Source organism: Salvelinus alpinus, chromosome 4, assembly GCF_045679555.1.
Source record: "Salvelinus alpinus chromosome 4, SLU_Salpinus.1, whole genome shotgun sequence".
Classification (NCBI taxonomy): Eukaryota; Metazoa; Chordata; class Actinopteri; order Salmoniformes; family Salmonidae; genus Salvelinus; species Salvelinus alpinus.
Window position 1 is genome coordinate 19,206,208 of NC_092089.1, and position 23,813 is coordinate 19,230,020.

The following is a 23,813-nucleotide window of genomic DNA, read 5'->3' on the forward strand; positions in this document are numbered from 1 at the left end:
CTGTTTTGTTTCATCTTTGAGTTATCCCTATGGGCCTACTGTAAGCAAATCACAAATCACTGAAACTGTGGTTGATATTTAGCCCACATGCTCTTTAATCAAAGCCTGTGGACAGAAGGGCTGAAAACTCACAGAAAACAAATGCCAGTGGTTCACACAGTTCATTATGTCACAGTTCATTATGTCACAATTCATAATGTCACAATTCATAATGACACAATTCATAATGACACAGTTCATAATGACACAGTTCATAATGTCACAGTTCATAATGACACAGTTCATAATGACACAGTTCATAATGACACAGTTCATAATGACACAGTTCATTATGTCACAGTTCATAATGACACAATTCATAATGTCACAGTTCATAATGTCACAGTTCATAATGACACAATTCATAATGACACAGTTCATAATGACACAGTTCATAATGTCACAATCCATAATGACACAGTTTATAATGACACAGTTCATAATGACACAGTTCATAATGTCACAGTTCATAATGACATTTGGGACACACGTAATGGCTTGATATTTTGGTAAGGGGATAGTTAAGGATTTATTCCTCATAAATGGCATTAGACATATTTATTTAACCTTTATTTAACTAGGCAAGTCAGTTAAGAACAAATTCTTATTTACAATGACGGGCCAATTGTGCGCCGCCCTATGGGACTCCCAATCACGGCCCGGTTGTGATACAGTCTGGAATCGAACCAGGGTCTGTAGTGACACCTTTAGCACTGAGATGCAGTGCCTTAGACCGCTGTGCCACTTGGGAGACATAATAGAACCACAACAGTGCTGTAGCTTTAATAATACATTCCCGCTACACAATGCATCAGCAGCACATATAAAGGACATGTACATTCACAGTATAACAACAAGTGTCAAAACTGGATTTACTAATAATACATAATGGTGTTTCATGACTATTTCCATATTAAATGCTGAGGCGCTCCGCTTTGTGGTTTCACATGTGCTGAGAGACTGACGCTGAGAGGGACAACATTTAAGTGGGTTCTAAAGGTCAGATCCCTGAATTCACAATGAATCATCAACACCCTATTCCCTTTATAGTGCACTACTTGTGACCAGGGTCCAGGTCAAAGCAGTGCGCTATATAGGAAATGGGGTGTCATTTGGGAACCAGCCAATAACAAACGTCTCCTCAGTCTCAAGTATAGAAAAGGTATAACAAAGGCTGGCAGTGTCTGTAGCACAGGAGGTTGGTGGCACCTTAATTAGGGAGGACAGGCTTGTGGTAATGGCTGGAGCAGAATGAGTGGAATGGTATCAAAAACATCAAACACGTGATTTCATCAAACACGTGTTTTATACCATACCATTCACTTAATTCTGGCCATTTTATGTGCCGTCCTCCCCTCCCTGTGGTTTGTAGTGTTCTAGAATCTGACTGTAGAATCACAAGGTGATGACCATTCCGTCCTCCCCCCAGCATCGCCCTGTGGTTTGTAGTCTTCTAGAATCTGACAGTAGAATCACAAGGTGATGACCATTCCGTCCTCCTCCACCCCTCCCCTCTGTAGCACCAGGCTGCGTCGTAGCTCTGTCCTCAGGGTGAGCAGGCTGCTGTGGTTAAACACACCTCCATTCATCTCCCTGATGGCTGGGCTGCTGCCATAGTGCTGCTGCAGGGTCAGGTCTCGGTTCAGTCTGAGGTTCAGGTTAGTGAGGCTGGGCTGTGAGTGATAGGAGGTTGAGGAGATGACAGAGTAAGGCCGACGGGGAGGGCGCCGGGTGGATGGCCTAGGAGAAGGCCTAGGACTCTGCTGGGGCTGGGACCAAGCCTGGGAACGGGAGGCTGTGGAGGTGGAGGCACTGGAGCGACGGGATGAGTTTCTGAGTCTTCTCTCAATCACAATGTCCAAGTCCTCGTCGCTCTGCAGCTCGTCATCAGTGAAGCTGTAGGCTCCCACACAGATGGGCATGCTGTGGTAACTCTGGTAGTCTAAAGAGCTGACACTGCCCGAGTTTATCCCCGACATCCAGCTGCCGGTACGCACTATGTTATTACGCTGGTTCACCGGCTTCACCGTGATGATAAGATTGTGACTGTTTGCGATCATCATGTCTGTCACCTGGTCTAACACCTTGCCCATCACCTCAATCCCATTCACCTCAAGCACCTGGTCGTTGATGGCCAGCAGCCCTGTGCTCTCAGCCAGGCCTCCAGGGACCAGCCGTGAGATGAAGATCCCAGGTACCTTCTCCAGGCCGTGGGGAGTCACCCTCACAGTGGTCCCATCCCGGATATAGAACCCCAGGGGCCTCTCTGAGCCCTGGCGGTAAAGGCGCACCCGGCGCTGAGATGCGGGCAGGAAATCTGTGTCAATAATGGACGAGATGGGACGGAAGTCTTGCGGCCTGCTGATGTGGACCGTGGGCCTTTTGCGGTTCACGTCGCCGCGTGGGAGAGGGATCACTGGCACCTTCCTCCGGCGTGTCACAGTGGCATTGGGGCAGAAGGTATTGTCGTCTACTTCCTCTGTGAACAGGAAGTCTGTTAGTACACGTCTTGAAAAGCAAAACTTGTCAAATGCCTCAACTAGTCTAATTACCATAAGGGCTACAATGCAACTAAACGGATGCATTTTGTGTTTTACTGTGTGGGTCAATGTGGGCAAGAAACAACTTCTGACTGAGCACAACAACCAGGGCATAAATCATACTGTCAACATCAGGAAGGATTGCAGCAGAATATGTTCTGATTCGCTACAAACTATATAAACAGGAGTTCCTGAGGTTACATAAACAAGGGAAACAAATGTAGATAGTCCATCATGTTAACAAACATACAAAAATAGCAGCGCACAGCAATTACATGAAAATAAACATAAACCCTGGACAACTAAATTACTTCCCCTTCTGCTGCTGGTGGAGACACACATAAACAACTTTCCTGATGCAAACTCTGATAAATCCCTTATGAAGAAAGCATGCAAGAAGGATATTTGAATTCCAGTCTCAGTCTTGGATGATATGTTATCTCAGTGTTATTGAAGCCTATCAATGTTACCTGGTTTTATTACCTTTTTAATGACAGACAACCATAATAACTGGCTTAGTCTTGCATAATTACAGTTAGTTGTGTTTAGGGCTTTAGAGTAAAACAACTGTCTGGTCTGGTCTGTTCTGGGTGTATACCTTGTCTCTGTATGAAGATCCGCAGTAAGGTGGGAGCAGTGGACACGGCCTTGCAGAAGTTGTCATCGTTATTGATGGGTAGTAGCTCTCCCTGGATATCTGCATAGCCAATTATGACATCAATGCTGGTTAGACGGTGCAGGCACAGGATGAGCTTGTAGAAATCTTGGAACTCCCCAGGGTTGGAGCGGTCAATGGAAAACCTTCTGAACTCTGCTCCATACTAAAGACAGAATTTTTCGGAGAAACTTTGAACGATAAAGAAAAGCTGTCCTTTCCATATAATTCATTGACCAATGTGATTTTGATATTGAGTGTCAGCAATGTATTAGGCTACTGGACAAAACTAAGATGATATGGAGCAAAATATATATATACATGTACCTGTAGATCAGCCAAGGACTGTGAGCAGAAAATATATCTAGTTTATAGCCATAATATTGGCTATTACATATGCAGGTAATAACACATTACTTATAATCTAAAAAATAATGTTATGACAGGTAAAAATAGAAATTAATGGGTGGATGGACCACCAAATTGATGGTAAACAGATGATCTCATACCATAAAAGCATTACAAAAACGACAGTAGCCTACACTAGGATGACATATTGGTTGTAGAACTATATATAATTTTAGTCAAGGACCGTTATTCTTCTATTTATCCGGAGCACATTGCGCAGCTAGACAGCATCCTCTCCAAATGGAACAATAGTCAGCCCATAAAACAGGATGCCCAACTCCCGCGCGGCTACTTACTTTGCTTTTCACTTCCACTGTCGCACGATACTGCAAAGAAGACTGCGATTTACTTAAGCTCCGATTCATTTTCTTATTCTTCAGAGCCCCACCGGGTTCTGTGTGGGTTGTAGACTACTACGTCTGTGGGTTCAGTTTGATCCACTGTCTGCTGCCTGTGCGTAAAGTTACGCTTCTTCATACAAAGCCGTTTTCCCGTACTTCTGCCGGAGGAGTTACTGCTTTCTTCTGTCACATAAAAAGACTGTGTTGTTCCCCGCTGACTGGTGCGGGACCGGGGCAGACGGATTGGGTAAAGTTAACCATCATGACATCACCGCCCCCATCCTTTCCATAGCTTCCCTCTCCTCTCCACCGGAGGACGCAGTTTCTTCTCTTAAGTGCTGTAGGGATTGATTACACTGGGCTACTAAATATCTTGTAACCTTGCTTCAGATTGACTAAATATTTATAACATTTGATTTATATATTTGTGACGCATTAATACACAAAATAATACAGATTTGTCAAGTTGTTTATTGTGCAGTTAGAAATAGAGTATGCATAATGCTCTAAACCTTTAATCAGTGGTTATAATTAGTTAAATCAACAGTCACTATGAAGTGATATAAATTACAGTACATTTCCATGTACTGTATGAGAAGGCATATTCACCATTGAGAAGCAATATATTCCATTTCTATCCAACATTTTATTATCTATAGTGTCATAACTTATATAGAATTGTCCAGGACGGAGCTATGATTAGGTGCTTATTCATGTGGATGGTGAAGACTTCTCTGATCAGTGACACTGCTGCATTGTGGTGCCTAAGTCTCAATACTAAATATCTTATTTTCCTCCTCTCCTTTCCTTCATCCCCGCTGGATAGATTTACCCCATCGTCCTCCTTCCTTTCACATTCTGCTAGATCAGTGATCGTGGAAGTTAGGACCCTCTAAGGCAGGTCTTCTACAACAATGGTTCCCAAACTGAGAGGTCGGCAGGGGGAGTGCGGGGGTCCCCCCCAGGGAGGGGGTCCCCCCCAATTATTATTATTATTTATTTTTTAAAGGAATTCAGTCCGGCTTTAAACTTACTTTTGAAAGTTGTAATAATAGAATGCGCAAGGTGCAATTTCTAAATTGGGTGGTGCATCATCAGTTCCTCTTGTCTTGTCAGTGATTGCAGACCTTAGAGAGCTACTTATAACTTGTCAGAAATGTCCAGATCAACTAGCCCATGTCAGCTAACGTTTTTTTTCTTTAGGTTTTTTTTAGCCCATAGGTATTGTTGTAATTTTTTTGTCACACAAATATCACATGAATACACATTAGACATGGCAAAATGTATGGAATTGCAAGAACATTTTTGCTTTAAAACTGCAACATTTTATTTGCACCACATGACAAAATGTGTAGAATTGCAGGAAATAGGCTTTAAACCTGCAACATTCTCTCCACCAACAAGAGGGGTGTGAACAGTTTGTGTCATGAACATTGCTTGTGCCCATAGAAATAGACGTGGCGCGGGATGTTCCCCAATGCTGGAAGGGGGGCACCCCGAGGGCCGCACTGAAAGTGTGTTGTATTTCCTTGCCGTCAAAATGTGAGAGACAAAAATAGTCCTTTATCCATCATTTTAGAAATTTGCTCCCTGACTGTGTAGCTTTAATTTCGGGGATTATTAGCGAGCTGGACACAGTCAAGATACTGTATGAATGTTTTCTAAATATTTGAGGCTACTCAAACCACCCATGGGCCGGATTGGACCCCCTCGTGTGCCGGGGCCGTATGTTTGACACCCCTGCTCTGAGGCATGGCAGCTAGTTAAAACTGGCATGGAGGGTCCAGGGAGATTCCTGAGGAATAGGGTGAAGTTGCCCCTAGATGCCGATATTGGTTTTAAATTTTGCATTTCGCCCACTAATGGTTCAGGTTAGGATTGTGGGAATAGAAACTGATCCTAGATCTGTACCTAGAGGAAACTTCTCTGACCTACACCTTGACCTCATCAGGAGGCTGGTTCCCTCCTAGTACTGCCAGGGCGTTGGTCACCATCTTCTCCACCATTATCTGCGTCGTCTCAACGGAGTGGGTCCCTATGTGGGGCAGGATGATGACATTTGGAAGAGCAGCAAGGGGGTGGCCTCTGTCCAGGCAAAAACAAAACAGAAATGTGTAATTTGAGGGTTATACAGTGCCTAAAGAAAGTCTCCACCCCCACCCCCCTGGATTTCTTCACATTTCATTGTGTTACAAAGCGGGGTTAAAATTGATTGAATTGTCTTTTTTTTTGTCAACGATCTACACAAAAGACTCTATAGTGTCAATTTTTTATATATTTTTAAGATTAATGAAAAATAAAACACTAATATACCTTGTTTAGATAAGTATTCACCCTCCCTGAGTCAATACACGTTAGAAACACCTTTGGCAGCGATTACAGCTGTGAGTCTTTCTGGGTAAGTCTCATAAGAGCTTTTGCACACCTGTGTTGTGCAATATTCTCCCACTATTCTTTTCAAAATTCTTCAAGCTCTGTCAAGGATCATGGCTAGACAGCTATTTTCAAGTCTTTCCATAGATTTTCAAGGACATTTAAGTCAAAAATGTAACTTGGCCACTCAGGAACCTTCACTGTCTTCTTGGTAGATTTGGCTTTGTGTTGTAGGTTATTGTCCTGCCGAAGCAGGTTTTCCTCTAGGATTTTGCCTGTGCTTAGCTCCATCCTGCTTTTTTTCATCCTGAAAAACACCCCGTCTTTGCCAATGTCAAACATACCCACACCACGCTTGAAAATAAAGAGGTAGTTACTCAGTGATGTGTTGGATTTGCCCCAAATATAAGGCTTTGCATTTAGGCCCCAAAAAGTGTATTCCTTTGCCATGTTTTTTTTTTTTAGGTATTATTTTAGTGTCTTTTTCCATACATATACTGTATATGAATGTTTTGGGAAAAATGTATTCTGTATATTTGTATTCTTCTTTTCACTCTGTCGTTTAGGTTATTGTGGAGTCACTACAATGTTGTTGATCCATCCTCAGTTTTCTCCCATCACAGCCATTGAGCTCTGTAGCTGTTTTAAAATTCCCAATGGCCTCATGGTGACATTCCTAAGCAGTTTCCTTCCTGTCCTGCAGCTCAGTTCAGAAGGACGACTGCATCTTTGATGTGTTTGTGTGATTTAATACATCATCCACAGCATCATTATTAACTTGACCAAGATATATTCAAAGTCCGATTTGTTATTGTTACCCATCTACCAATCACTGCCCTTCATTATGAGGCTTTCGGAAAACTCCCTGGTCTTTGTAGTTTAATCCGTGCTTGAAATACTTGACTGAGGGACCTTACAGATGCTGTATGTATGGGGGACAGAGGAAGGGGTAGTCATTAAAAAATCATGTCAACCTCTATCTACAACCTCTCACTCTCACACAGAGTGAGTCCATATAACTTAAGTGATTCCTTAAGCCAAATTTTACTTCCGAACTAATTTAGGCTTGCCCAAACAAAGGGGGTGAATACTTATGGAATTTCTATATTTTAGTTATGTAATTTGTATTAATTTGTAACATTTTCACCTTGACATTATGGAGTACTCTGGAGCGCTTGATGAATACAGGCCTTGGAGGCTAAAAGGAGTCGTCAGGTTTTACAGACACGGCCATTGGTAGGGGTTCAGGGTATCAGTCTAACATTGGTAGGGGTTCAGGGTATCAGTCTAACATTGGTAGGGGTTCAGGGTATCAGTCTAACATTGGTAGGGGTTCAGGGTATCAGTCTAACATTGGTAGGGGTTCAGGGTATCAGTCTAACATTGGTAGGGGTTCAGGGTATCAGTCTAACATTGGTAGGGGTTCAGGGTATCAGTCTTACATTGGTAGGGGTTCAGGGTATCAGTCTAACATTGGTAGGGGTTCAGGGTATCAGTCTAACATTGGTAGGGGTTCAGGGTATCAGTCTAACATTGGTAGGGGTTCAGGGTATCAGTCTTACATTGGTAGGGGTTCAGGGTATCAGTCTAACATTGGTAGGGGTTCAGGGTATCAGTCTAACATTGGTAGGGGTTCAGGGTATCAGTCTTACATTGGTAGGGGTTCAGGGTATCAGTCTAACATTGGTAGGGGTTCAGGGTATCAGTCTAACATTGGTATTGGTTCAGGGTACCAGTCTAACATTGGTAGGGGTTCAGGGTATCAGTCTAACATTGGTAGGGGTTCAGGGTATCAGTCTAACATTGGTAGGGGTTCAGGGTATCAGTCTAACATTGGTAGGGGTTCAGGGTATCAGTCTAACATTGGTAGGGGTTCAGGGTATCAGTCTAACATTGGTAGGGGTTCAGGGTATCAGTCTAACATTGGTAGGGGTTCAGGGTATCAGTCTAACATTGGTAGGGGTTCAGGGTATCAGTCTAACATTGGTAGGGGTTCAGGGTATCAGTCTTACATTGGTAGGGGTTCAGGGTATCAGTCTTACATTGGTAGGGGTTCAGGGTATCAGTCTTACATTGGTAGGGGTTCAGGGTATCAGTCTTACATTGGTAGGGGTTCAGGGTATCAGTCTTACATTGGTAGGGGTTCAGGGTATCAGTCTTACATTGGTAGGGGTTCATGGTATCAGTCTAACATTGGTAGGGGTTCAGGGTATCAGTCTAACATTGGTAGGGGTTCAGGGTATCAGTCTTACATTGGTAGGGGTTCAGGGTATCAGTCTTACATTGGTAGGGGTTCAGGGTAAGTCACATCCAGTGCAGCGGCTCGGATCACTTTCTTCTGGAGGGCTTCCACCAACGCATCTTGGTCTACAACGAGGCCTGTGAAAACAAATGCTCCAATGTTTATTACATTTGTTATGGCGAGTTAGAGTCTGATCACAATAACTATAGAGTGAATCTAACTGTAGATCCTTGTGTGTGGCTCACATTTTGTACAATGCTCTAATTTACATCAATGCATGATTTACGTGAAAGTCGTAAGTTCATCTGCCCATAGATCTCAAGTCAGGATTTAGTCTTATGTGTGTCAGGTCCATAGATATAGAATCACTGATTTACTGCTACGGGGACACTCATAATGACCTGAATGGGGAGTGCCATTCTACTTATTCTAACTCTATGGTCTGGTTATACCTCTACTGATGTTGATGAGAGTGCTGGTAGGTTTCATCATGGCTAGTTCCTTGGCACCGATCAGTTTCTGGGTGGCAGGTGACAGGTTCACCACCACCATCACAAAGTCTGACTGCTGGAGCAGATCCTCCATGTTGGCACAGTACATCGCCCCCACTGCTCTCTCTTCCTCTTTCCTGGAAAGAAAGAAAATATGAAAATATAAGTAAAGAAACCACAATCACATTGTCTTTAGAATAAATTAAAGATTAAAGAAGTCTGTTTGGGTACCGAGTCTGTGTTACAGTGAGTTTAGAGATAAATCCTAATTTAGTTTGAATAAGTAAATGAGTAGTAAATGAATGAACAGGGTGAATATGTAGCTTTCAGAATCACACAGCAGACCCATGTCTAAACCTTAACCACAGCCATACTACTGTCTATAACAAGGTCCTGCATCACACAGCAGACCCATGTCTAAACCTTAACCACAGCCATACTACTGTCTATAATAAGGTCCTGCATCACACAGCAGACCCATGTCTAAACCTTAACCACAGCCATACTACTGTCTATAACAAGGTCCTGCATCACACAGCAGACCCATGTCTAAACCTTAACCACAGCCATACTACTGTCTATAACAAGGTCCTGCATCACACAGCAGGCCCATGTCTAAACCTTAACCACAGCCATACTACTGTCTAGATTGAATAACGTCCTGCTGATTTAATTTGACCTGCATTTGATGTACTTTTGATGTAAGGTGTCTTTGAGTGTTTGGAAAGTATGTCAAATAAAATGTATTATTACTACCTGCGGTTCCTGTTATGATAGAGGATCTTCATATCAAATGCCTGGGCCCTCCTGGCCACCTTGTATCCTATCCTCCCCATACCGATGATGCCCAGGGTGGCCCCGCTGATGTCCATACCCATGGTGCTCTCTGGCAAGTCCTCATTGTTGTGGGTTAGGGAGTAATGGTGACCTGTAGGAATATGATAAGGATTAGAAGGGGTTTCATTCTCTCACTTTATGGGTGGGTTTCCCCGGAAACAGATTAAGACTAGTCCTGGATTAAAAAGCACTTTCAATGGAGATTCTTCATTGAAAATTTTTTTAAATCCAGAATTTGGCTTCATCTGTGTATGGGAAACTGGCCCTATATGTTGAATGAGAAACGACTAACTCTGAGTCTCTAACATACAGTAGACCTACCTTCGACGATCTTCCTTGCAGACGCCAGCATCAGACCCATCCCGATGTCGGCAGTGGCGTTGTCAACAACATGAGGGGTGTTGCACACCTTCACCCCAAAGCTGTTGATCATGGGTATGTCCAGATGGTCCACTCCCACCCCTCCGTTAACCACCACCTCGAGGTTAGGCAGAGACTGCATCAGACCTCTGTCAACTTTCAGGGCAACGCTCCATACAAATACTGCTTTGACCTTTTCTGACAGATTCTTCTGGTCTAGCGGGAATGTCTCGTATGGGATAATGGTGAAGTGTTTCTCGACAACAGGTGCAAAGCATTTGTAGATGCCTCCAGGCGCTCCGAAGGTAGTGGCCAGTATGCAGGGCTTCTCCATGTTGATCTGAATGAGAATAAAATCAACCATAGCATTTGAATGATTCTATTTATATTCTATATATATATTCTAATCATTCTATTTCAATGGCATTCAACATAACGTTTATGGAACAATACACGGAGAAGAACGCTTTGGATATCCTATAATCGTCAACTGTTTTCACAATTGTTTCAAAATGTAGAACAATATAATAGAGTATGTATTTCAGATTGCAAATGCATTCTAACCAATTCTAATTTTCCAAAAGATCATTCACTGTTTAAGTAAACTTTCTGCAGGTTTAACGGTCAATCTACTGTATGTCGAGATTCGTCTGCAACAGTCGGCTATCAAAGCTCAGAGGTCACTACGTAAACAAAATAGTCTAAAGAAACATTTGCTTCGTCAAGACATGATCATAAAAGTATCTTTCACTTCCTTACCAGTTGGGATATTGTGCGCGTTCCTCCAAATGACAACAGTGGAGTCTTCAATCTGTGTATCAAATGGAACATGTCATGTCTGTCTGACAGCCAGGCGCGATTAATCCACTACCGTTTCACCGATGAAAGGGGGCTTTAGTCTGTGAAATATTCACAAGGCTCTGTACAACATGCCAATGGGAAGAAGATAAACATTAATCCACTAACCCACTCTGTCCTACATAACAGCGTATGTAGCGACAGATAATCAACTCAAGAAAGATAGAGTTCTAAAACTTCTCTCTCAAATGGATAACCTCATTCAAACTGTGTGTGGAATGCATTAGTGTGTTTACATGTTGACTTCATGTCATGTTTATGTCTAAAACATCTACATCAGACTGTCCTGCAACATCATCATCAGACTGTCCTAAAACATCCCCATCAGACTGTCCTAAAACATCATCATCAGACTGTCCTAAAACATCTACATCAGACTGTCCTAAAACATCTACATCAGACTGTCCTGCAACATCATCATCAGACTGTCCTAAAACATCAACATCAGACTGTCCTAAAACATCAGACTGTCCTAAAACATCACCATCAGACTGTCCTAAAACATCACCGTCAGACTGTCCTAAAACATCAGACTGTACTAAAACATCAACATCAGACTGTCCTAAAACATCAGACTGTCCTAAAACATCACCGTCAGACTGTCCTAAAACATCAGGCTGTCCTAAAACATCAACGTCAGACTGTCCTAAAACAGACTGTCCTAAAACATCACTGTCAGACTGTCCTAAAACAGACTGTCCTAAAACAGACTGTCCTAAAACATCAGCATGTCCTAAAACAACAGCAGACTGTCCTAAAACATCAACATCAGAACATCAGACTGAGTCTGATGTTGATGTTTTAGGACAGTCTGATATTGATGTTTTAGGTCATTCTGATGCTTTAGGACAGTGCGATGATGATGTTTTAGGATAACATAATACAAACTGTGTGTGGTATGCATTAGTGTGTTTACATTTTGGCTTCATGTCATTTTTATGTCTAAAACATCAACATCTGTCACGGCCGATGCTGGAAAAAGGCCAAAGTGCAGCGTGGTGAGCGTACATTTTCCTTTTTATAAAAAATGTCGCCAACAAAACAAACGAAAGAAACAACCGCGAAGCTTACAGGGCTAAGTGCCACAAACAAAGTTAACTACCCACCTTGAAAGGAGGGAAAAAGGGCTACCTAAGTACGGTTCCCAATCAGAGACAACGATAGACAGCTGTCCCTGATTGAGAACCATACCCGGCCAAAACATAGAAACACAAAATCATAGAAGTAAAGGACATAGAATGCCCACCCAAATGACACTCTGACCAAACCAAAAAGAGACATAAAAAAGGCTCTCTAAGGTCAGGGCGTGACAACATCAGACTGTCCTAAAACATCAACACAGACTGTGTGTGTGTGTGTGCGCGCGTGCGCGTGTATGTGTTAGTTTCATGAGAATCAGAGTTTGTATTGTTATTTATTTTTTTACTTGTAATGACCAAGATGACTAAAAGTAAATAAGTGCAGTTCCAGTCAGCCTGTCCATATGTCCAGCAGGGGGCAGACTACACACACCTCCCACAGAGCTACAGATCTGCCTCATTCATTTCTAATGATCAGCTAAAGGGCAGGGAGTATTCCTCTGGTCATGTTATACTGCCCTTCCTTACTTTTCCCAGAATGAATGACTGAGTGATTTACTGAGTGAATGACTGAATGAATGACTGACTAAACGACTGAATGAATGACTGAGTAAATATTATACTTTACTGAAATAAATATTTTCTTAACTCTATTTTCTTAAAACTGCATTGTTGGTTAAGGGTTTGTAAATCAGCATTTTAAGGTAAGGTCTATTGTTGTATTCGGCGCATGTGACAAATAAAATTGGATTTGAGTGAATGACTGTCTTCTTTTAGTCAAACAGATGCAACTAATTTCCATTAACCTGTTTGGGCCCTTGTGCCTCATACCTCACATGCCATGTACAATCTTATGAATTCACACACCTGCTATTCCTATCACTCGTTTATTTCCCTTCATGGATTTTAAAGGAAATGATTTGTGTATGGAAACTTTTTCTAGCCCAAATGCTTGCCCCAATCCTATGCTTTAAACCCCTGACGACGTGAAGAGTGTGCAAGTGCACACTCCTGGAAAAGGGTGCAAAATCGGGACGCAACCATTCAGAAGTGAGAGAGGCAGCTCAAGTTCTCTACATGGATCCTCCCTTCCTTTTGCCCGGCTGGTTCAGTGACAGCCTGGCCCCAGTCAGTCACCCCTGTGTCGGCCCCATAATTAATGCAGGTGTCCAATGCCCCCTATGGTCTTCTGGGCTTGGGGCCCGTCTCAAGCCTCTCGTCAAAAGTAGTGCACTACATAGGGAATATAGGGTGCCATTTGGGATACAACATTAGTCTCTTATAGAAGGATGGTGAAATATCTTTCTATGGGCTGAAGGGGCTTGAATGGTGGTTCCTGGGGGTTTAAGAGGCCCTGTCAATATAGTCAGGCCCCAGATGTAAGCCCTGAAGGACTGTGTCTGTAGACAGACAGTAGAGGCCCTGTCAGTATAGTCAGGCCCCAGATGTAAGCCCTGAAGGACTGTGTCTGTAGACAGACAGTAGAGGCCCTGGCAGTATAGTCAGGCCCGAGATGTAAGCCCTCAAGGACTGTGTCTGTAGACAGACAGTAGAGGCCCTGTCAGTATAGTCAGGCCCCAGATATAACCCCTGAAGGACTGTGTCTGTAGACAGACAGTAAAAGCCCTGTAAAGCCCAAACTGTTGGTCTGAGGCCTACTATAGAATAACACAGCTTTACAACACTAAAAGTTTATCTCTACAAATGGAAAACAACATGCTTTAAATCAGCGTTGAAGGACAACAGTCCCTCTAATGATGCTGCTGAAACCAGTCTATAAATCACCAGAGGGTTTGTGTTGTATAAAAAGGCTAAGCTCAACATCAAACTAAATAAAATATGACTGTAACATATTAGTAATGTGTGTATGGCCTTGGGCCACAGCTAGATTCTTGTCTCAAAAGCCCCTAAGAAAACATACAGGAATGTATTGGGATTCTGAAAAATAATACAAAAAACTGGAGGGACTCCTGCAGTGATCAGTCTAGATGCTTGTAAATCAAAGTGCCTCTTTGGGCCCGTCCCAAATGGCACTACTTTTGACCAAAGCTCATAGGACTGGTCGAATGTAGTGCACTATATAGGTAATAGGGTGTCATTTGGAACACAGATTATATTACCCATTTATAGCGAGGGATAATGGTCAGTTGAGTTGAAGGATGTGGTTGACTGCAGGGCCTAATGAATTCTGCATCAGCTCCAGTCAGTGGACCTTTAGAGGCTGACTACCAGATCATTTATCAACTCAAGTCTAAACGCCAGTTCACATGATTGTAATATGGGGTCCACCTTAGCCTATACACTTGAAATCAAGTCGTCATGACAAACGTCACCAACCATCCTGTCACCCCCCCCCCCCCCCCCCCCCCCCCCCCACACACACACACACCACACACTTTAAATAAACCAGTGAAATCATTAGAATGTGAATATAGACATTAATAGTCTACAACCTCCCCCTTTCTTTCCTCATTCGCAGTCTAACAGTAGGCTCTCTGTTTCTAATTTAGAAATGTAAACTAAGGTCCTCATTTAGACAGGCTTTGAGGACCTGCCAAACTTTCTTTAGCATTGTCCTCATGCAGCTGCATGTACTTTCCTTCTCAGTTTATTCCTGCAGAGACATGACTCCACACCTGCATTAGTCTCTCTCTCTCTACCCCCCTCTCTCCCCCCTTTTCCTCTCTTTCATGTTCTCTCTCTCTCTCTCTCTCTCTCTCTCTCTCTCAATTAAATTAAATTTAAGGGCTTTATTGGTATGGGAAACATATGTTTACATTGCCATAGCAGGTGAAATAGATAATAAACAAAAGTGAAATAAACAATCATAATTAACAGTAAACATTACACACAAAAGTTTCAGAGGCATAGAGACATTTCAAATGTCATATTATGGCTATGTACAGTGTTGTAATGATGTCTCTCTCTCTCAATTCAATTCAATCTCAATTTAAGGGCTTTATTGGCACGGGAAATGTATGTTTACATTGCCAAAGGAAGTGAAATAGATCATTAACAAAAGTGAAATAAACAATAATCTCTCTCTCTCTCTCACGTTCTTGTCTGTTGGTCAGAGTGATTTCAATAGGAGGTGTTGGACATCCCGTTTTTTCCCAGTTTCTTATTTGACACCAGACTCAATATCACTCCGTGTAGCATGCTTATCTCACACTCACATCAATACATATATAGGCTGTGTAGCCCTTGTTGTGCAACTCAAAAAATAAACATTGTCATTCTTATGTGTAGCATGCTTATCTCACACTCACATCAATACATATATAGGCTGTGTAGCCCTTGTTGTGCAACTCAAAAAATAAACATTGTCATTCTTATGGTAAATACATTGTGGCCATTTAATTACAATGTTAGCGGCTACATTGTTTGTATTTCTAACTTGGTTATTATGTGTGCAGTCTTTAATGATAGGCCTATTTTAATACCTTTTTAATTATGAATAAAGGAACATTACAATAATATAGTATATTGCATTGTAAATGTTATTTATTGATATGGAAATCATTTAGGAGGCCCGTCCATGGATCTTCGAGGGATGTAACGCGACACTGCTCCTCACGCCAGATGACAGTGTTTGTATTTTCACCCAGTCCCTAACGTGGTACTGTATTCCTCGAGACTCACCGCTGGGGCATATTCCCCGGTCTATCGCGGTAGAAAGACACTGCAGATAAACCCATGCCGTTACCATTACTAGCGGTGTGGGAGAGTTAACTCGTCGTCTGGCAGACACCGCTGAAACGTGTTTCTGGATTTTGTATTGACATTTTTTTTTTAGGGGGGGCATTTTTTTGTACCTTTTAACTCCCGTCTGTGATATTCTTCAACACGGAATCTGCTGGGCCCTCAAAGCGTGTTTGATTTGTGCCTCGAGGATATCCAGGATACATGCCCTTTTCATTCGCATAATGGGAGATTGTCCGGTTCGTTGTTATGCATATGTTATAACGCCGTGATTTTGGGGGTGTTTAAATTTGTGTTTCTTGCCGTGGATTGCAAAATTGGAATTTCTCTCCCAGGCGCCTCAGCGAAAAGGGAAGTAGAGACAGCGTGAGAGAGAGAGGGAGAGACTGGGGATAAAGACACTCTGCCACCTCGCTGGATCACACCACGGGATTTAAATAATTGCATGTTCTAAAAAAGGATATACATGTGCCTATTCGGTGTTTAACCGACCCAATCCGGTTTGCAGGATGAGTAAAGACAGACCCAAAAGGAACATCATACAGAAGAAATACGTAAGTATATTCTAAATGTGTTCTGAAATGCTTAATATCGTTCCAAAACTTCTCTCTTGCTAATTGATAACGTCATATACACTGTGTGTGGTATCAGACTGTCCTATGTGTGTTTACATATTGGTTTCATGTCATTTTTTTGTCCTAAAACATCGACATCAGACTGTCCTAAAACATCAACATCAGACTGTCCTAAAACATCGACATCAGACTGTCCTAAAACATCACCAGTAGACTGTCTTAAAACATCAACATCAGACTGTCCTAAAACATCAACATCAGACTGTCCTAAAACATCACCAGTAGACTGTCCTAAAACATCAACATCAGACTGTCCTAAAACATCACCAGTAGACTGTCTTAAAACATCAACATCAGACTGTCCTAAAACATCACCAGTAGACTGTCTTAAAACATCAACACCGGACTGTCCTAAAACATCAACATCAGACTGTCCTAAAACATCAACATCAGACTGTCCTAAAACATCATTACCAGACTGTCCTAAAACATCAACATTAGACTGTCTTAAAACATCAACATCAGCCTGTCCTAAAACATCAACACCAGACTGTCCTAAAACATCAACATCAGACTGTCCTAAAACATCATTACCAGACTGTCCTAAAACATCAACATTAGACTGTCTTAAAACATCAAACAGCTTTTCTCAGTCAGTTACTTAATTCTGAGAATAAGATATTTTCACCATTTTATATTAAATTTTATATGACCAATCCAGTGCTGTCTCCCAAATGGAGACCTATGGTGGTTCTAATGTGTGTGTGCGTGTGTGTGTGTGTGTAAATCCCAGAATGGGCCCCGATCCACGATTTACAACATCACATCAATATTTGATGATTTGTATTTAATAACCGAATTGTCTTTCAGAAAATGTAATATATTTTATGACTTGTAGTATTATCTTATGGGGGCTAATGCAGGCTGTAAGACATTAGGGGCCTGTGGCAAAAGTTAATGTGTCCAATTTCCTGTGTTTATGTTGATTTGAAGATGTTTAAACAATTTGCAACCTATCCTCATTTCACTTCTTCCCCAATTTAGCTAATTTATTGTGCCCATTGTTCCAACAATATTATTGCATTAATTCATCATTTACTTTCCAATCAACCTTATTCAGCAAGTATCAGATAGGACATTTATTTAATAGCTCTACCTAATAATAGGTGGAATTTTCCTTGAATCCTACAGCAACAGGAGCTATTTTTATGGTGTTAATATTATTCACAATTAGTGTCACACCTACTGTAATTACATTCCTTTTCCAGTTGTCTTCCACTTCAACAGGGCTCCCGGGTGGTGCAGCGGTCTAAGGCACTGCATCTCAGTGCAGACCCTGGTTTGAATCCAGGCTGTATCACAACTGGGCGTAATTGGGAGTCCCATTTTGCAGCGCACAATTGGCCTGTCTGAGTTTGGCCCAGGGTAGGCTGCCATTGTAAAAAAAAAAATGTGTTCTTAACTGACTTGCCTAGTTAAAGATAGATTTAAAAAATAATTCTGACACATGAGGTGTCATGTCCTAAAGTGCTTCCTAATGTTCTTGTTCACTCCTATCTCTTCTACTGTTCATATTTTCCAAGAAGGCAACTCCTGTCTAGCTTTCGGGAAAGTTTGTCAGAAATGCAGTAAGCCGGCCACTAAAACAAACAAAGTGGACTCTTTCTTTGAACCTGGACTCAGACAAGCACTTGCCCTTGTAGTTTAACTTCCTCTCAATGATGCCCTTGTAGTCTAACTTCCTCTCAATGAGTGTAAGACTGTTATTACTGTTGCTTTGTTTAGGGGCTGAGACTCACCAGTAAGCGGTTCCTGGCTGAGAGTAATAGAACGTAATTTGCCAACCCGAGTGCGCATGTAGTATCGCGTGAAAAATGTCGGCAGACGTCTACAGCGGGTGGTCCCTAAAGCAATGTGTGCTGAACGATCGGCAGACGAACGCTAGATCCACATTCGGTGCGATATGAGCAAGCTGAAAGAACAAGCAGGCTCTGATGGCTAAAGTCATACCTGATTTGTGAACAGTTCTATGCCAAGGACTTACTGTGTTAGCATGATATAATGAACATAATCAGACCAAGAACAGGAATCACTGTGATTTCCCATAACACAAAATTGCATTTTAAAGTGTCAAAGTACATACATTTTTGCACTTTTAAGTCATTTTTATTTGAATATCATATTGCCCCTTTAACGATTGAAAATTAATTTGGGTATCGAGTTTCTTGGGCAACATATTGGCAGGACTTTTTAAATGATTTCCTCTGATATTTGATGGACTTTTCTCTTTCTCAAGTTATTATTCACAATTCATAAAGAAAAACAACGTAATGAGAGACGTGAGGTGTTAAACATTGAATCTGTTGTTTTAATGAATGACAGTAGTTAAAGCTTCAGAACATCACAGGGGATATTATAGAGGATAACAGGGTTCCTCTGTGTAGTTGCCTCAGTGCAGCTACTCAGCCGGTCTAAAGCCTAATTCATTGGTGTGTGGTGGGGTAAGCACAGCTGCCACTGCTGGGCCTTTACACATGTAAAGAGGCTGTCACAGCCTACGTCCCAAATGGCACCCTATTCCCTATATAGTGCACTACTTTTGACCAGGGCCCAATGGGGCAATTGACCAAATCCCAGTGGGCAATTTGACCAGAGCTCTATGGTCCCTGGTCTAAAGTAGTGCACTATATAGGGAACAGGGGGACATTTGGGACACAGTCACGTTGTTTTATCAGGCGCACAAGTGAGGAGGGCCAAGTTGAAGTATGTGCTTCAGTGTGTGGCGGAACCAGACGGACACAAAGCAGCAGAGGGGTGTGTGGCCTGGCCAGCGCCATGGAGAGAGAGGACAGACAGACACAGAGCAGCAGAGGGGTGTGTGGCCAGGCCAGCACCATGGAGAGAGAGAGGACAGACAGACACAGAGCAGCAGAGGGGTGTGTGGCCTGGCCAGCGCCATGGAGAGAGAGAGGACAGACAGACACAGAGCAGCAGAGGGGTGTGTGGCCAGGCCAGCGCCATGGAGAGAGAGAGGACAGACACAGAGCAGCAGAGGGGTGTGTGGCCTGGCCAGCGCCATGGAGAGAGAGGACAGACAGACACAGAGCAGCAGAGGGGTGTGTGGCCTGGCCAGCGCCATGGAGAGAGAGGACAGACAGACACAGAGCAGCAGAGGGGTGTGTGGCCTGGCCAGCGCCATGGAGAGAGAGAGGACAGACAGACACAGAGCAGCAGAGGGGTGTGTGGCCAGGCCAGCGCCATGGAGAGAGAGGACAGACAGACACAAAGCAGCAGAGGGGTGTGTGGCCTGGCCAGTGCCATGGAGAGAGAGGACAGACAGACACAGAGCAGCAGAGGGGTGTGTGGCCAGGCCAGCGCCATGGAGAGAGAGGACAGACAGACACAGAGCAGCAGAGGGGCGTGTGGCCTGGCCAGCGCCATGGAGAGAGAGGACAGACAGACACAGAGCAGCAGAGGGGTGTGTGGCCTGGCCAGCGCCATGGAGAGAGAGGAGGACAGACACAGAGCAGCAGAGGGGTGTGTGGCCAGGCCAGCGCCATGGAGAGAGAGGACAGACAGACACAGAGCAGCAGAGGGGTGTGTGGCCTGGCCAGCGCCATGGAGAGAGAGGACAGACACAGAGCAGCAGAGGGGTGTGTGGCCAGGCCAGCGCCATGGAGAGAGAGGACAGACAGACACAGAGCAGCAGAGGGGCGTGTGGCCTGGCCAGCGCCATGGAGAGAGAGGATAGACAGACACAGAGCAGCAGAGGGGTGTGTGGCCAGGCCAGCGCCATGGAGAGAGAGAGGACAGACACAGAGCAGCAGAGGGGTGTGTGGCCAGGCCAGCGCCATGGAGAGAGAGGACAGACAGACACAGAGCAGCAGAGGGGTGTGTGGCCTGGCCAGCGCCATGGAGAGAGAGAGGACAGACACAGAGCAGCAGAGGGGTGTGTGGCCTGGCCAGCGCCATGGAGAGAGAGAGGACAGACGGACACAGAGCAGCAGAGGGGTGTGTGGCCTGGCCAGCGCCATGGAGAGAGAGAGGACAGACACAGAGCAGCAGAGGGGTGTGTGGCCTGGCCAGCGCCATGGAGAGAGAGAGGACAGACACAGAGCAGCAGAGGGGTGTGTGGCCTGGCCAGCGCCATGGAGAGAGAGAAGACAGACACAGAGCAGCAGAGGGGTGTGTGGCCAGGCCAGCGCCATGGAGAGAGAGAGGACAGACACAGAGCAGCAGAGGGGTGTGTGGCCAGGCCAGCGCCATGGAGAGAGAGAGGACAGACAGACACAGAGCAGCAGAGGGGTGTGTGGCCAGGCCAGCGCCATGGAGAGAGAGGACAGACAGACACAGAGCAGCAGAGAGGTGTGTGGCCAGGCCAGCGCCATGGAGAGAGAGAGGACAGACACAGAGCAGCAGAGGGGTGTGTGGCCAGGCCAGCGCCATGGAGAGAGAGGACAGACAGACACAGAGCAGCAGAGGGGTGTGTGGCCAGGCCAGCGCCATGGAGAGAGAGACAGACAGACACAGAGCAGCAGAGGGGTGTGTGGCCAGGCCAGCGCCATGGAGAGAGAGGACAGACAGACAGGAGGCCTGCAGCTGGAAAGAATAAGGCATGTCCCAAATGACTCCCTATTCCCTATATAGTGTACAACTTTTGACCAGGGCCCATAGGGAATGAAGTGCCATTTGGGAGACTGCCTTAAACCCTCCCTAATGACAAGGTTGACTCATTGTGTCAGAGCCAAAATAGATTTGATTTGATCTAAATACTGTTTTAGACGCGGGAGTGGAGTCATCGTGAAGACAGATGGAAATGTAACTAGAATGACACATAGTTGCAACAGGAGAAGCCCAGGGAGATATGAATGGAGAAATGGAGGAATGAACTGGGATGAAGGAACAAGACAAGTTTGTTATTTTATTTCTTGGCCTGGGAAGTTGTGAGCTGTGATTTTGCTGCCAATAGGGAATGTTCCACCTCGCTGCGTAGTCGCCGGGGTTTCTCCCTGAATTAGATGTGCAGTGTCAGCAGTAAACAGTGTTTCTCCTAACACAGTGGAGCAATCGTTTTGCTTTTGTTTACACAGTTTGACAGTTGTCTGTTATGTAATGGGCGTACAAGCTGTCTACAGGGCAGTTACAAATGACATAATCAGAGGAGCTTTATCAGTGTCATACAGTCTCATGGCTAAATCAGTGTTCAGGACATTACGGTTAATCAAATAGCTACTTTGATTTTGATTTAAAGGCCTACTTTGTTTTAAAGGCCTACTTTGATTTAAAAGACTACTTTGATTTAAAGACTGACTGATTTAAATGCCTACTTTGATTTAAAAGACTACTTTGATTTAAAGACTGACTGATTTAAATGCCTACTTTGATTTAAATGCCTACTTTGATTTAAAGACCTACTTTGATTTAAAGGCCTACTTTGATTTAAGGGCTACAAATTTCTACTCTTGTATTAAAGGGTTTTCAGGTCCTTTTTATAGAGTGGAGTGTGATTTGATTAAAGTAGTGAAAAGAACTGCCAGTGAAACAGACGATCAGATGTCAGTCAGTAGCTTTATTATTCAAATCAGGTTCATAGAAACTAGGGGATTTGTCAACGTCTTCAAGATAATTGTATGGGATTTATAATACATTATAATACATCTGAGCTAGATTACAGCAAGCCTTTTGGAATATTTTATCTTTTCCTCAATCTCTACGTTTAATCCATACTGGCAGATGTTGAGAGGAGTGAAAACATCGAAAGAGACTTTTACTTTCAGATTAATTTATTGTTCAGAATTTCTTTCCTTCAGGAAAAGCAGCAGCAGCGATGTTTATTGACAAAACAGAGGCAGTTCTGATACAGAACAGGATCTTACAGTATTCTACATAGAATGTGAGAGTGGGACACAAAGGAGAGACACTTTTAATTTTAGGGATTTTCAACAGATACATCCAGACTACTCCCCACAGACAGATACATCCAGACTACTCCCCACAGACAGATACACCCAGACTACTCCCCACAGACAGATACATACAGACTACTCCCCACAGACAGATACATCCAGACTACTCCCCACAGACAGATACATACAGACTACTCCCCACAGACAGATACATCCAGACTACTCCCCACAGACAGATACATCCAGACTACTCCCCACAGACAGATACATCCAGACTACTCCCCACAGACAGATACATCCAGACTACTCCCCACAGACAGATCCAGACTACTCCCCACAGACAGATCCAGACTACTCCCCACAGACAGATACATCCAGACTACTCCCCACAGACAGATACAGACTACTCCCCACAGACAGATCCAGACTACTCCCCACAGACAGATCCAGACTACTCCCCACAGACAGATACATCCAGACTACTCCCCACAGACACACCCAGACTACTCCCCACAGACAGATACATCCAGACTACTCCCCACAGACAGATACATCCAGACTACTCCCCACAGACAGATCCAGACTACTCCCCACAGACAGATCCAGACTACTCCCCACAGACAGATACATCCAGACTACTCCCCACAGACAGATACATCCAGACTACTCCCCACAGACACACCCAGACTACTCCCCACAGACAGACAGATCCAGACTACTCCCCACAGACAGATACATCCAGACTACTCCCCACAGACAGATACATCCAGACTACTCCCCACAGACACACCCAGACTACTCCCCACAGACAGATACATACAGACTACTCCCCACAGACAGATACATCCAGACTACTCCCCACAGACAGATCCAGACTACTCCCCACAGACAGATCCAGACTACTCCCCACAGACAGATACATCCAGACTACTCCAGATTTATACCTCAGTATTGTTACGAGGTGATGAAGAAGGACAGATACATCCATACTACTCCCCACAGACAGATACATCCAGACTACTCCCCACAGACAGATACAGACTACTCCCCACAGACAGATACATCCAGACTACTCCCCACAGACAGATACATCCAGACTACTCCAGATTTATACCTCAGCATTGTTACGAGGTGATGAAGAAGGACAGATACATCCAGACTACTCCCCACAGACAGATTTATACCTCAGTATTGTTACGAGGTGATGAAGAAGGACAGATACATACAGACTACTCCCCACAGACAGATCTATACCTCAGTATTGTTACGAGGTGATGAAGAAGGACAGATACATACAGACTACTCCCCACAGACAGATACATCCAGACTACTCCCCACAGACAGATTTATACCTCAGTATTGTTACGAGGTGATGAAGAAGGACAGATACATACAGACTACTCCCCA

At 43.8% G+C, this 23,813-nt stretch overlaps 3 protein-coding genes across 6 annotated transcripts in view; 1 reads left to right on the plus strand and 2 right to left on the minus strand.

Annotated features, from left to right (window-relative positions):
• Positions 1–71: 71 nt before the first annotated feature.
• On the minus strand, positions 72–4,223 carry pard6ga (par-6 family cell polarity regulator gamma a). The gene is made up of 3 exons (XM_071395827.1): positions 3,939–4,223; positions 3,178–3,400; positions 72–2,518 (listed from the first exon to the last, which is right to left on the minus strand). The coding sequence occupies exons 1-3, from the start codon at positions 4,005–4,007 to the stop codon at positions 1,512–1,514; spliced, it is 1,299 nt and encodes a 432-aa protein (XP_071251928.1). The 5' UTR covers positions 4,008–4,223; the 3' UTR covers positions 72–1,511.
• A 211-nt stretch (positions 4,224–4,434) lies between these two features.
• On the minus strand, positions 4,435–11,178 carry LOC139572938 (putative 2-hydroxyacid dehydrogenase SE_1879). The gene is made up of 6 exons (XM_071395833.1): positions 11,046–11,178; positions 10,248–10,626; positions 9,846–10,017; positions 9,051–9,226; positions 8,639–8,735; positions 4,435–6,068 (listed from the first exon to the last, which is right to left on the minus strand). The coding sequence occupies exons 1-6, from the start codon at positions 11,115–11,117 to the stop codon at positions 5,915–5,917; spliced, it is 1,050 nt and encodes a 349-aa protein (XP_071251934.1). The 5' UTR covers positions 11,118–11,178; the 3' UTR covers positions 4,435–5,914.
• Positions 11,179–15,715: 4,537 nt separating this feature from the next.
• Positions 15,716–23,813, plus strand: part of jarid2a (jumonji and AT-rich interaction domain containing 2a) — a 128,947-nt gene continuing 120,849 nt past the window's right edge. For all 4 annotated transcript variants that reach the window (XM_071395885.1, XM_071395887.1, XM_071395886.1 and 1 more), the window contains exon 1: positions 15,716–16,479. In XM_071395885.1, coding sequence (XP_071251986.1) covers positions 16,435–16,479 — 45 coding nt within the window. In that variant the 5' untranslated portion in view covers positions 15,716–16,434. The remainder of the gene's footprint in view (positions 16,480–23,813) is intronic.

Coding starts and splice junctions, on each gene's coding strand:
- pard6ga (XM_071395827.1), bottom strand. CDS start 4,007: ATGAATCGGAGCTTAAGTAAATCGCAGTCTTCTTTGCAGTATCGTGCG. Junction 3,401..3,938: donor CAGTGGAAGTGAAAAGCAAA/GTAAGTAGCCGC, acceptor TTCTGTCTTTAG/TATGGAGCAGAGTTCAGAAG. Junction 2,519..3,177: donor GATCTTCATACAGAGACAAG/GTATACACCCAG, acceptor TCCTGTTCACAG/AGGAAGTAGACGACAATACC.
- LOC139572938 (XM_071395833.1), bottom strand. CDS start 11,117: ATGTTCCATTTGATACACAGATTGAAGACTCCACTGTTGTCATTTGGA. Junction 8,736..9,050: donor TCTCATCAACATCAGTAGAG/GTATAACCAGAC, acceptor TTGTTTTCACAG/GCCTCGTTGTAGACCAAGAT. Junction 6,069..8,638: donor TACCCTGAACCCCTACCAAT/GTAAGACTGATA, acceptor TTGCCTGGACAG/AGGCCACCCCCTTGCTGCTC.